This window comes from Schistocerca piceifrons, chromosome 5 (genome assembly GCF_021461385.2).
Source record: "Schistocerca piceifrons isolate TAMUIC-IGC-003096 chromosome 5, iqSchPice1.1, whole genome shotgun sequence".
NCBI lineage: Eukaryota > Metazoa > Arthropoda > Insecta > Orthoptera > Acrididae > Schistocerca > Schistocerca piceifrons.
Genome location: NC_060142.1, coordinates 335,977,800 through 335,991,864, shown reverse-complemented (window position 1 = coordinate 335,991,864; position 14,065 = coordinate 335,977,800). Strand labels below are relative to the sequence as shown.

General features: G+C 37.8%; 1 protein-coding gene across 3 annotated transcripts in view; it reads right to left on the bottom strand.

Annotated features, from left to right (window-relative positions):
* LOC124798095 (proton-coupled folate transporter-like) overlaps window positions 1–14,065 on the bottom strand; it is a 263,038-nt gene that overhangs the window by 178,680 nt on the left and 70,293 nt on the right. The window contains exon 5 of one of the 3 annotated variants that reach the window (XM_047261338.1): window positions 7,773–7,856. The exons of the other annotated variants lie outside the window; for them this stretch is intronic. Within the exon in view, the coding sequence (XP_047117294.1) occupies window positions 7,773–7,856 (84 nt within the window). The remainder of the gene's footprint in view (window positions 1–7,772; window positions 7,857–14,065) is intronic. 3 annotated transcript variants of the gene reach the window in all.

Genomic DNA, 14,065 nt, shown 5'->3' with positions numbered 1-14,065 from the left:
GTGTTTTTCAGTGCTGGGCATCAAACCTTCCATAGTCATTTACTCATTAAGTGCAGCCACCACATAACTGTATTTACTTTAATCTGAGGTGATGTAGACCAACACAAATTGACTCTCAATTTGGGTGAACCACAGTATTGGATTATCCATCCAGAAGAGAGGTGGTTGCATTGCAATCAGACTATGTATCATGTTTGCCACTGGCAAGTCATTTTTTGTCATGGTAGACACTGATTATGCAACACAGCTGCCTACAAATGATTCACCTTGATGCATTTGTCATAAAAACTTATGTATGATGTGTTTTATGATTCTGGAATGCATTTCATTTTTTCCAGTGTGTCTCAATTTTTCTAGTGTGTGATGAAACCATTAGGGCATGTGATTGGAAAATTCTGGGTAACCAACTGTTATGTGTTAATACAATTATCTAAGCACACAACTAACAATTAATTACAAAGAGTAATTGCAATTGTAAGACTGCTAAGAATGTTTATATCTTTAGTTCATTTTTAGCTCAGGAAATTGAAGAGTTCACACTGCACACACAAAATATTTAGCAGATTCTTCACTGTTCATATCACTATTTGCATGTATACCATGCTGCACATCATAAAACAATGTGCACAATCCATGTCTTGTCATTTCACTAATTGACAGCAAGATGTATCCGAGGCCTGAAAAATATGCAACATAATTAAAATTTATCTGCTCCTTCTTGTCATCACATGTAACTTCAGGATGAACATTCTCCCCTGCAACTGCCTGTAGACTTCTGTTATTTACTACTATAACTTTTGTCATTGTGGCCAACTGGAAATTGTTGAACACATCATGTTCAACATGTCATGTACATCAAGAATCTACATACCAACCATTTCATGTAGTTAGAGCCATCAATGTATTTTCAATTTCAGTGTTCATAGTATTCACAGATTTGAAGATTTCTTTGGCTTCTCCTTAGTTCTGCAGTCACTTGCCTTAGAACCAACTTTCTGACATTTTTAACATTTAAATGACTTGGACTGTTTCACATCACAGTTGATGTTTGACTTGTAGTGTTTACTGTTCTGTTTACTAGCTGCCAGAATTGAATTTATTGAATCTGTTGAAGCAAACTGAAGTTTCATTGATTACTGACTTACTACATCACCAGTAATATTGACACCTGAGTTATCAATCACCATAATCAAGGGTTGGAAATCTGCTGGAAGTCCACTTAATATAATTGTTACTATGAAATCATCACCCTTTTTTTTCCAAAGCTTTGATCTTGCTGAGCAAGCGACATAATTTTCAATAAATATGCTTCCATATTATTCTCAGAAACCAGTTGTACATTCATCAAACATTGTCACAGCCCATTATAACTGGATAAACTCTTGTCTCCAAACACAGATTGTAAAATCTGCCACACTTCTTCAGCTATCATTGCTCCATGACATTTTGGATGAACAGAAGAATTTACAGTTAACCACATTCCTTTACATTCTTTGGATATTTATCAATTCCAGAAATTGTTTCCCATAGTTGCTCCTTTTTTGGTTCATTTTCAGCTGAAATTTCCTGTCACTATAGTTAGTCACACCAGTCAGTTTTTCAAAATTAAACAGTGATTGCCCATTGAAAGCCATCTTTGATATATTTAATTAATTCAATACAATTAATTAATTACAAAGAGTAATTGCAATTGTAAGACTGCTAAGAATGTTTATATCTTTAGTTCATTTTTAATTAATTAATTAATTCAATACAATATATTTAATTAATTCAATAGAGAAATCCTGAAAGTTTCTTAGCCGAAACATGACAGTACACTAGAAAAATCATAATAAGAGTCACAATTGAATCCATGCTGATACTTGTGAGCTTAATTTATCAGTTTCTGAACAGGTGGTACTTTATCAGCACAAAAACTTCCCTAATCTCTTCCTGGACTCATAACCTACTGGATACTGTCTCCAATTAGTCCTTTTTGGAGATCATAAAGTCAACCCTGATGAATAAAACTGCATGTACTGTGTTGACAGGAACAGAGATTATCAGACACTGTTTATTCAGTGATATATTTGCAAAACAGACCCAAGATGGAAAAACAACACACTACTACACATGGCATTGGCAAAGAAAAAACATATTTATTCCCAACAATGAGGCCATGAATATTTGCCTTTAATGTCGGGATTCTGTCCACAAGCTGCATCAGAAATTTTGTGTAGTCTGCTTCACTAATAATGCTAGTGTTACAGGACAGCAAAATGTCAGAAGCAGTAAAGTATTTGTAAGAAGTTGTATGCATTTAATTTGTTTGAGCTTAAGAGATAAATTAGGAATTTGTGAATCAACACTTCCTTCACTCCAATGGTTTAATATATCATTCTAGTCCTGCTTTAAATCTGTAATAATTATGCATGTTACATCCACAGATTCAGTAGTCAGCAACACTCAAAAAGTTATCCACAGCATGCTCTGAAACCAGACTGAAATTTTAAATGTTGAATGATATAGAAGAGAGTGAGACTGGTTTGTTTCCTATGCCAAATGTCAATGAATTCATCCATTGAGCTAACAGCAAAGAAAACCAATGACAAACCTGAAAGGCAGTGGCAGCTGAAGAAGAAGAAATAAAACCTTTCAGATATAATGATAACATTTTAATCCTGTCAGAGGTGGAATAGGACTTGGAAGATTAGTTGAAAAGAATGGAGAGTGTTTTCAAAGAGGTTATAAGATGACTACCAATAAAAGCAAAACAAAGGTAATGATTACATTTCCTCATTTTTTATTTTTTTTTTTTTTCTACCATTTCCTGTTATTGATATGTAATGTAGTGGATAGAAACAGATACAGTTTCAGACTTTTTATATATGATGCAATCATATGCAATAAAATCGTAGTGACATAATTAAGTTTCACTGTGTGTCCTGTGAAAAGAGGTTAAGTAGTGAAAATTTACATGAAACTGAAGTACAGAAACACAAAAGTGATGCTGAAGTGAACGGTGACGTAAGATTATTAGAAAACTTGCAAAATATACTCAAGTTAACAAATAATATATCGGAAGATAACCTATCAATTAATAAAAAGCTGGATGCCATTATCAGTGCTGATTCTAAGATTGAAGATTTGCAGTCTCCAAAATATAACGTAAACATATGTGAAAAACCACTTGTAAACGGTGCCAACTCCTTGGAAAGTGGTTATGGCAAAGTAAGTGAATTTGTGCAGGAAAACATTGGTACTGCAAACAGTAAACAAATGGATTTGGCGGCAGATAAACATAAACACCATATTGTGGTTAATGTGCGGTGCAACCCGACTCACACATCCAAAACTACTGTCAGTGATCGAGAAAACGGCGCTGACGAATGCTGTAATAATGTAAGTAGTGACAGAAACTGTTAAAATCCCTTTCTACAACAAGGAAGACAGATCATTCCAGACGAAAAAACTCCAACCGTAAATTGTAATCAAACTGATATAATGGAACCAAACGAGTGTTTTGGTGTAAACAATGTATCGGTCAACAAAACAGGATCTGGCGTTAATAAAGACGAAAATAGTCTCTACAACTCTGCAAATTCCTCAGAAAATAAACTCTCACCCAATACAGAGTGGCGTTTAGTAAGTACTAGGAAAAGAAGTGTTCGCCATAGGGACAAGAAAACCCCAACAACTTCTGCAGAACAACAAACAAATAACACAGCGCTAAATACAGCTATACCATGCAAACTACCACAGACAGTGACTATCAGATCAACTCCTCGAACCAATACCATCTCAGTAGTTGGAAATTCAAGTGTTAGTGACAGGAAAAATAAAATAATAGGCACTGGTGATGACCAAGGAATGCTGTATGGGGAAAAGAGAGCATGGTTTCATTTAGGAAAGGTGAAAAGTGGATCGACAGCAGAAAACGTAATTAACTTTTTGAAGAAAATCCTAGCAGGTCATAGCAATTTTCACGTTGAAAAATTGGAATCTAAGGGTGTAAATAGTAGTTTTAAGATTGGTGTTGACTTTCATCTAAGAGACAAGCTAATGGAAACTGCTTTATGGCCCAAAAATGTTGTAATCAAGTGTTTCTTGTTCCAGAGACCAACCATTATGCCAATAAAATAGATTATGAAGTTAAAAACAAGGATCAAGGATCACTGTACAAGAATGTTGCTAGTACTGGAAACCATATGCCTGGAATCATTGCAAGTGTAAATTTGCAGTGCATAAGAACCAAAATGGATCTCCTATCATTTTTTATAGAAGAAATTAAACCAGATGTTTTATGTATTTGTGAACACTGGGTAGCTGAAGCAGAAGGTGATTTCTATAAATCTGTTGAATACTTAGACATGGCCTGGTTTCGAAGAACTGCATCCCACGGTGGGGTCTCTGTGTAGGCCAACAGAGATCATAGTATCAAGGAAATTGATTTAAGCAGTTTTTGTGTGGATTTTGATCTTGAATTGGCTGCACTGTTATTAACAAATATTGATTTAGTTGTTGTTGCTGTGTACCATTCACGAGATGGTAACTTTGAAAATTTTATTGGACATATGGAGAACTGTTTGTGTTACCTAACATGCCTAAAGTCAAAAATCGCACTGTGTGGAGATTTTAACATACACATAGGTGATGGAGATGCCAGAGAGAGGATCTTTATGAGATTAATTACCAGTTATGGGTTATTTATTGCAAATAAGCTCCCAACAAGGGGTGTTGCATGCCTGGACACCATAACCAGCAACCTCAACATCTGGGATTATAAACTCAGTGTAGTTGAACCTATGATAGCAGATCGCTGTGCGCTAGTAATGGAAACCAGTATGAGGAGCAAACTGCAGATAAGCACATGGCATTCAAACTACACATTCAAATGAAGATTTGTTAAAGAAGAGAGACTAAATGATCTCAAAGCAGCTCTGTCTTGTGTAAACTAGCAGCAGAAAATTGCAGAGTTAGTAGGCAGTGATTCTTTCTTATGTCTGTTCCAAAGCTTAAAAGCAATATTTGATGACATGTTTCCAGTAAGACCAGTGAAGAATCCTGTGCACAAATCACAAGGCAGGCAGAAAGTTATCAATGTGAAACAATGGTACACCCCCAAGCTCAATAAATTGAAGTGTATTGTAACAGTGTGCAACGACTGAATGAAATCAGCTTTAGAGATTCCAGCTAAAGAATTACATCACTGCAACTACCTAAAAGCCAAAAAAGCTTATAGGAAGGCAGTAGAGGAAGCAAAAAAGAAATATAATGATACATACATTAAAGAGGCCCAAAATCCTTGTAAAGCTACCTGGAATCTTGTAAATGAGAACAGAAAGAAGACTACCTCCTGCTTAAATTCATGTAGCCCTGATGACTTCAATGAATATTTTGTCAGAATAGTGGAAAAGACAGTGAGTGAAATTCCACACTCTGACCTAGATCCGACTGCAAACATAAGAAGTGCAGACAGTTGCAGTATTTAAAACTGGAAGGAAGTACACCCTGATGACATGAAAAAAATTGTGAACTCCTACAAACACTCAGAAAGTGCAGACATCTATGGCATGCCCTCACACTGCTAAAGAAAATTATTGCAGAAATAGCTCAGCCACTAGCCATAGCAATAAACAAATGTCTATCTTCTGGAGTCTTCCCAGACTTCCTTAAACTGGCACGCACAGTACCAATATATAAGAAGGGGGATCCATGCGAGGTGTCCAGCTTCAGACTAAACTCAGTGGTACCAGTACTAGCCAAAGTTACTGAGTCTGTGATGCACTGCCAGGTATTGAATGACTTTGAGGAAAACAACTTATTCCAAAACACACAGCACAGATTCCGCAAAGGGAGATCAACAGCGACAGCCACACTGGACTTCTTAAAACGATTCGACAGAGTTTTGAAGAGAGAGAGAGTGTGGCACTGACACTCTGTGACCTCAGAAAAGCCTTTGACTGCATCTCACACACAACACTAATAGCCAAGTTAAGATGGTATGGTGTTGGATGTGTTGTTCTATCAACACTGCAATCTTATTTGGAAAACCGAAAGCAGGTAGTATCAGTGCACGGAGCAACTTCTCTTGAACAAAAACTGGAACATGGAGTGCCCCAAGGATCAGTCTTAGGACCTCTCCTATTCCTCATATTTGTCAATGATATGAGCTGTAATAGTCAAATGTTGCAGTTTGCAGATGACACAACCCTTATTGCCAAAGGACACACAGCCGCAGAAGCTCTTGGTGCATCAAATTTGATGTTTGAAGAAATAAACAAAATGAAGATCAATGAAGAAAAAACCCAACATTTGATATGCAGTCTAACCAACATTGAAGACCAAGAAAACATGGAGGCTGTCACACTGCTGGGCTTCAAGATTGACAGCAAACTCTCCATGAATGATCACACTGCATATGTATGCACCAAACTTTCTCATGTGATATACCTCCTGAGGAAGCTGAAGAGGGTAATAACTGACCAGTTTCTCACAATAGTCTACCATGCACTCTTCCACAGCCACATTAGCTATGGACGGTTGTTGTGGGGACACTCCTCAGGCAGCAAAGATGTGCTGCTATTACAAAAAACGCCATCAGGATCATATCCTCTAGCAAAAGACTGGACCACTGTAGGCCCATTTTCACCAGGCTAGGCATAATGACTATTTTTAGCCAGTATGTGTTTTTCTGCCTCATTTATATAAAAGAAAATCAAAGGAATTTTAGCATTAGACAAGAAATACATAATTTTGACACTCGCTGTAAGAGGAACATTGAAGTGCCAAGGTATCGTCTATCAAGTACACAAGACAGCTTTCCAACAGTCACCCTAAAAATGTAGAATCAACTGCCTCCAGAAGTGAAATCCCTGCACCTGAATTATTTCGGAAAAAAATTGCTCAGGACTTGAAACAACATCCACTATATTCCTTGGAAGAGTTTTTCAACAGTGGTTCTAGTGAATGGACAAAATAATAAATATTGTTATGTTTTATATATAATTTTGCCTAAATTTAATCTTATTTTTATGTTCCCAGTTAACTGCACATTTAATTTTGTGTTTTACTTAAAGTACATATTTGCCAAAATGAAACTTTATGTTTGTGATCGACATGGTCTTGTAAACATTTTGCTTTATGGTATTTTCATTTGCTGCTATGAAGTTTTACTTTCCTGTTTAGATATATGTCATTTTCTCTATGTTCTATATGTTTTTTTGCACTGCATAAATATTTTCTTTTATTTGTAATATAAATTTTGTATATGGTGTTGTATAAATGTTAGTTGATAAACATTGTATATGTGGCGCAGTCTGTCCAGCCATGGCTGGTAAAGGATGAAGATATAGCAATAGAGTAATAATAATAATCAAATCTTGACAAAATATCATCCTGATGCAATGACTGGCAACTAGACCTTAAGGTAGGGAAAGTTGTGCACAGAGAGTGAGAGGTCACAATTTGACATTACAGTCGTGTGTGTGTGTGTGTGTGTGTGTGTGTGTGTGTGTGTGTGTGTGTGTGTACACGTGCGCACGCGCGCGCCCATGTAAATGTAAGGGAGTGTAATAGTATGGACTTAAGTTACAAGAACAGGAGCAGATAATGCAATTTCCTTATCATTTATTTGTGGCAATGTGCAACTGCAACATTAAACACAAGTCATACATATTATTGTTTTGTGAAAAGTATTTATATTTTACATAAAATATACAAAAACTGAAAGCTATTGCAGTAATATATTTAATATTTTTCTACAAAATACCCAACTTAGTTTTTAAACTTACCAAGTTCCTCTGATGGTACTAATTTGGATCCCATCGATCTGACACATATCAAAGTTGCACCACCCAATATATCAACAAGTGGACCTGTAACAGAGTTCACAACAACAAAATAGTAATGCATTTGAACTATAATTTCTATAACAACACACTGAAATATGCCAGTATTCTTGGTTGACCCAACATTCTAAATTTCTTGTCTCGGTAACTGAGCAAAACTGAAACCCAAAGGAAAGAAGAACTTACTATAAGCATAAGAATAAACTGCAAGAAGGTATGGTTGTTTGTGGCTTAATGTTCCACCCATGCTGAAACCATGAGAGAGAAAAAGACATGAAAATGAAATGATCATGTGGCGTTGATGGCTGAGAGGACCCATCTTGGGGAGATCGGCTGCTGGGTTGCTAGTCTTATTTCAAGTGACACTACATTGGATGACTTGCATGCTGGTGATGATGAAATGACAGTGAGCACAACACAACACCCAGTCCACTAGTGGAAAAAATCTTCAACCTGGCTGGGAATTAAACAAGGGTCTGCAACATGATAGCAACTAAGCAAGCAAACATGAGAGAGAGAGAGAGAGAGAGAGAGAGAGAGAGAGAGAGATGGAAGGAGAAGGGGACAGAGTGTGAGGAGGGAAAGATTAGTTGATGATTGGGTCAGAGATAGGAAGAACAATTTCTGTACTGAATTTGAAAATTTAAAATCAAATCGAAAGTAAGGACTGTTGTTATTAAAATTAAACTAACATTGTGATCAGGATTGGGAAACTGAGTGATTCAGGTTGACTGTCACCCCATCCTCTTCCTGAGGTGGCAATGAATGGGACTGTTGAAGTGATACATGGTTAGGATATTACTCTTCTTGCAATTCACATCAAATTTTGAAACAGTTATCACTATTTGTTTTTCAACTAGCTCACCATGTGTCAGCACTAAAAAGTTCTGTGGTCGTGTTCCAAACCTTCCACCACATAAAAATACTTGGCACTATTGGTGATGCAATCTGCACCCTCCATCTGGCAAGCAGACATGCTGATCACTAAACACAGTGATGACAAATAATGGTGTAGTTACTTCTTACACTACTAAATAAGTTCTTTCTTTGTTGTTCAAATTAGAGGAAAACATGTTCCATATTTTTAAAACAACCATTCTCAGACTTCCAACTACATCAGATGTTTCAAACTCCATGAGTTTGTGGACAAATACTATGTTGGCACTGTTAAGTTCCAGCTATTGATTGTCAAGTGTTTGGTGGTACCATTCTTTTACAGCTGCACCATTGATCATGACATCAGTGTTACCTTGATCCTTGTCACGTGGTAAAGTGATGTCACAACTAGCAGTGTAGGTGTATAAGGCTGGAGCTGACAAGTGCATCAGCATTGGTATCACCCTCCTTACTTTGACTGCAGAGTACTTAATCTTAATCTCATTGAGTTTGAAGCACTTGATGTAGCAAAAGCAAAACTTTAGTCATTACTGTGGTGTAGCTGCCAACAAATCAAAGTGTCAACTGAGATGTGATGTCTTTTAAGATATGGCATATAAGAGCAATATGATGCACTACATGTATATGGTTGTGAGTTGAAGTATACAAAGAATGATGTAAAATACACAGAAACAAAAGGAAAATATTATGACAATTATGTGAACTTTTCAGAAGTTCAAATATTCATTTTTTGGGAGGGAACTGATAGACTTTATGGATCATTAGGCCTTAACAGACCTGGTGAAAAGAAAACAGCAGATGAATAAGACAGACCCTACTTTTCAAGAATTGATTTCAAAGTGAAGTTTACCAAAAGAAATGAGAAAAATGGCCATTTCACTACCCAGATTATCATTAGAACTATATGGGAAAGACTATAATTTGAAGGAGTGTGGTAAACTTCATATATAACACCTGAGAGTAGACCTAAATGTGAAACATAAGAAGGAATGAGGCAACTACTTTCTTTAGATGCAGGAAGAAGATTCTGTAAGTACAATAATTTTAGATAAATATGAGAAAAGAGAGAGCATGAAGGAACAGTAAGTGATTTGGCTAATCAAAAATAATGTGTTATTCAAGAAATCAAATTTACAGAGTCATACTTAGCTTCTATGTGCCCTTCAAAAGCATGTAATGGGGTTAGTGTACTATGTTTGTAAGAGACAATGTTGTTGTGGTCTTCAGCCCAAAAACTAGTTTGATGCAGCTCTTCATCCTTGTCTATACTATGCAGGCCTCTTCATCTCTGAATAACTGCTGCTACCTATACCCATTTAAACATGATAACTATAGTCAAGTCTTAGTCGTCTATCTCTACATTTCCACCCACCTCCCCCTCTCCTCAACTACCCTCTCTAGTGACACATGCATGCACTTTCAAAAGGCCACACATGCTGCACGGTTACATCATCTGTGGGGGCACTTCAGACAAGTGTGTGTGTGTGTGTGTGTGTGTGTGTGTGTGTGTGTGTGTGGGCGCACGCATGTGTGAGATCACCATCAGAGCCCACCATGGACCCCAGTCTACTTAAGGCTAGCTGAGGTACACTTGACCTCAGTTCTCATGTGTATTGCTACAGCTCTTTGTGTATGTAACTGGTTCTTGCTGAATGCTACTTAAATACTGTGTTCAATTTGCCAATGCTTCCATGGAATAACGTTGTGTTCAGTCTGCTGGTCTTGTTGTACTTACACCTAATTACAACATGATTGGTAATGAATGTGTTCTTGTTCTTGATGCTAATTTCAGTTCTGTTTGGTCGTCAGTTTATTCTCACAAAGGCTGATGATGTTATGGAGGACATATTACATCAGTTACTTGAACAGTGAGAATCATTTGTCATGGCATTGCACCACCAATCACATCCACTGGACAGTCAAACTCAGGCGATTCAATCACTGACTTCTGTTTTGTCTAGTCAGCATGCTCTGCAGTTGGTGTAACTCACTGTTTTGCCCTCCAAGACCCTACAGTTTATCTGCCTCCCTTTTCTACATATGATGAGTTTGTTGAGGAATGGGACACATACAAGAAATGCCTGTGATAACACTTTCAAGTTTTTGGGATTACCAAAGCTATTTTATGCCATGCCTTGTTCCTTTCATTGATATTACCTAGAGTGTATCAAGTCCTACCAACTGATCCCTTTGCAGGATCCATCTTCTTTAATGTTGACCAATTGTGTGAACTTCTTTCAAAATCCTAGAGTAAGCACACCCTTGTTATTGCATCCCAGGTTGAGTTTTACCACTGTATTAAGCAACCACATCACTCCTATCAAGCATGGGCAGCTGAACTCCAGGGTTAAGTTGTCATTGTAATTTTGAGTCTGATGTGCATAAAGAACTGTATGCTCACCAGATGATGAGATATACTACCATTCCTTTAGTACTGGATCATGGGGTGCAAGAGTGTGCTCTCCAGAGTGAAAATCCATAATGCTCCAAGGTTTTAGCTATCGCACAATCGCTCGAAGTGTCTCGAGCAGTGGGTAACCAAATTGAGTCATGGTGTGAGGTATCAGCAATCCAACCCTCTCCTCCACACCAGGTTTCAGACAGATTACAGGGGGAAAACATGCTTCTGGCAGGCAACACATGATCACAGCATGATGGTGGCTGGCCTCGCTCCCAGAAGCAGCAATGCCAATGAAGTAAATGGGCCAGTAAACAACAATGTATATGTTCCATGCCCCTGTCCTGCCCTTATTATTTTCCAAAAGTGCCCAGACTGCCCAAACCACTGTACCTGTCATAATTACAGCAAAAAATGGTCACATTGATTGTGTTTGTAGTGCAAAAATTCAACACAACAATCCTGGTGTGAATATAGACATAAACATTGTATCGGCTATTTCTATTTGACCAAACAAGCTTTTCTCTGATGTTATGGTGTTTCATAAAGTTCTACACATGCAAGTGGATATAAGAGCTGCTGTAACCTTGTTATTCTTATAAACTTATATGAACTTGGGCTCCAATCCTCATCTCCCTGTGTCACAAAAATTAATAAATTACAATAAACAGAGTATTCCTAATCTTGGTAAGTTTCTGCCCCAGTGACCTACAACTCAGTAGTGTCCAGTCACTTACATTTCTTTATGTTGATAATTCATGTACAAAGAATCTTTTTGGGTTAAATGCTTCTAAGTTGTTTGGTTTTACCATTTCAGATGAAGTGAATTTAGTGTCTGGAGAAGTGCCATATACACAGTTAGATGCATTATGTTCTGAGTTTTCCTCTTTTTTCTCTCCAGTAGTGGGGTGTACCAAGTGTTTTTGGGTGCACATAACCATGAAACCTTCTGCTCAGTCTTGTTTTTTCCAGCCTGTCCGGTTCCAGTGGCACTCAGTAAACTAGTCAAAGATGAATTAGGTAGCCTCATGGAATCCAGCATTGTTTATCCTAGTGCATCACGTGAATGTTCTATTCCCCTAGTTATAGAAAAGAAACACTTTGGCTGGTTACACCTTAGTGACAATTTTAAAGATTCTGACAATGCACAATCTGTTGTGGATACATACCCGGTGCCACACCCAGATAAACTCTTTGAAAAGTTATCAGATGGTCAATATTTCTGAAAAATGGACTTCTCAGATGCATATAACAACTCCCTTTTTTTAAAAAAAAAATAACTTGTAAGTTATTAAGCACAGATGCTGTACATCTGTGCTGGGTTGTCCAAACTATTTAGATGACATTGTAGTTTCTGATACCCCCAATGAAGAACATTTACTACATGTCCGTACACTCTTTTCCAACCTCCAAGTGGTTATATTGAAGAGTAATTCAGAAAATTGTCAATTTTTTCAACCTTCTATCATTTACCTTGGGCTTGAAGTTTCTTGTAAGGGTCTCAAAGCCTTGCATCATCATATTTATGCTATTCTGTCACTTCCATACCCTACATAATTCAGAGAAATTCAGGTTTTCCTGGGCAAAGTCTCTTATTACCATAAATGTTTGCCTTGGGTAGCAACAACTGCACAGCCATTACATGTGTTGCTGCACAAATGGACTGTTTTGTTGATCACCAACTTGTGAAACTGCATTTTCCACTCTCCAGATCATTTGTGGTCTGCGCCCTGCTTAATGATGTACCAACCCCCCATTTGGTCTATGTGACAGATGCTTCACAGTACAGGTTGGGGATGGTATTGGCTCATCGATATCCCAATGGTTCTGAATGGCCTATTGCTTATGCCTCAAAAATGCTGACTCCTCTTCAGACTAGATACTCTGTGATAGAAAAGGTACCTTTGGTGATTGTCTATGCTGTGAAGAAATTCCATGTTTTTCTCTATGGTACCAAATTCCACCTCGTCACTGATAAATAGCCATTGGTTTCCATGCTCAGTCCTCCTGCATCATTATCAGATAAATCAGCACATCAAATTCAGTGTTGTGTTCTTTTCCTTTCATGTAACAAATATGAGATTCATTTCTGCCTTGTGAATCAACTAACAAGTACCAATGCTTTGCCCCACCTGCCGACTGGTTATAACCCAGGATTTGATTAGGAGAAATTGCTTTTTTTCCACATTGATGTCACTACACAGCAAATGGTTGATGGTTTTCCTGTAACTAGTACATAGATCACAAAGGCTGTAGCTTTGTACCCCATTTTGCAGAATTTCATAACATTCTTACATGGTTGGCCAGATTCACCACCTTCTTGGGTGTCTGGCCCCCTTCATAATTATTACAACTTTTGTTATCAATTTTCTGTAGTGGATGGTGTTCAGCTTTTAGACATAGATCATGAGATAGTGATCCCCCTTAGAGCCATTCGTTCGGAGGTTCTCCGTCTATTATGTGGGTGCAGAATGTGTGCTTGTCTGAAGTGCTTCAGACCGTATGCTCCTGTTGCAGCAAGCCACCTTAGCCAGAGCCCAGCATATGAGGAGGACAGCATGAGGAGGACAGCATGGACATCTCAAGAATCCCTGATCTCCCTAAGTGAGGAGTAATGCAGTGATACAGGTGCATACTTCCAAAAGGCCATGCGTACGACAGTGCTGTGTCATCTGCAGAGCGCATCTCAGACTTTGTGTGTGTGTGTGTGTGTGTGTGTGTGTGTGTGCGTGTGTGTGTGTGTGTGTGTGTGTGTGTGTGAGAGAGAGAGAGAGAGAGAGAGAGAGAGAGAGAGAGAGAGACTTCCTTTAGTCAAGTTGTTCCATGAATTTCTTTGTCTCCAGTTTGATTCAGTATCACCTCATCTGCTGTCAGATCTACCAATCCAATCTTCAGCATTCTCCAGTACCTTTCAAAGCTGGCATGTCATTCTTGCCTTATA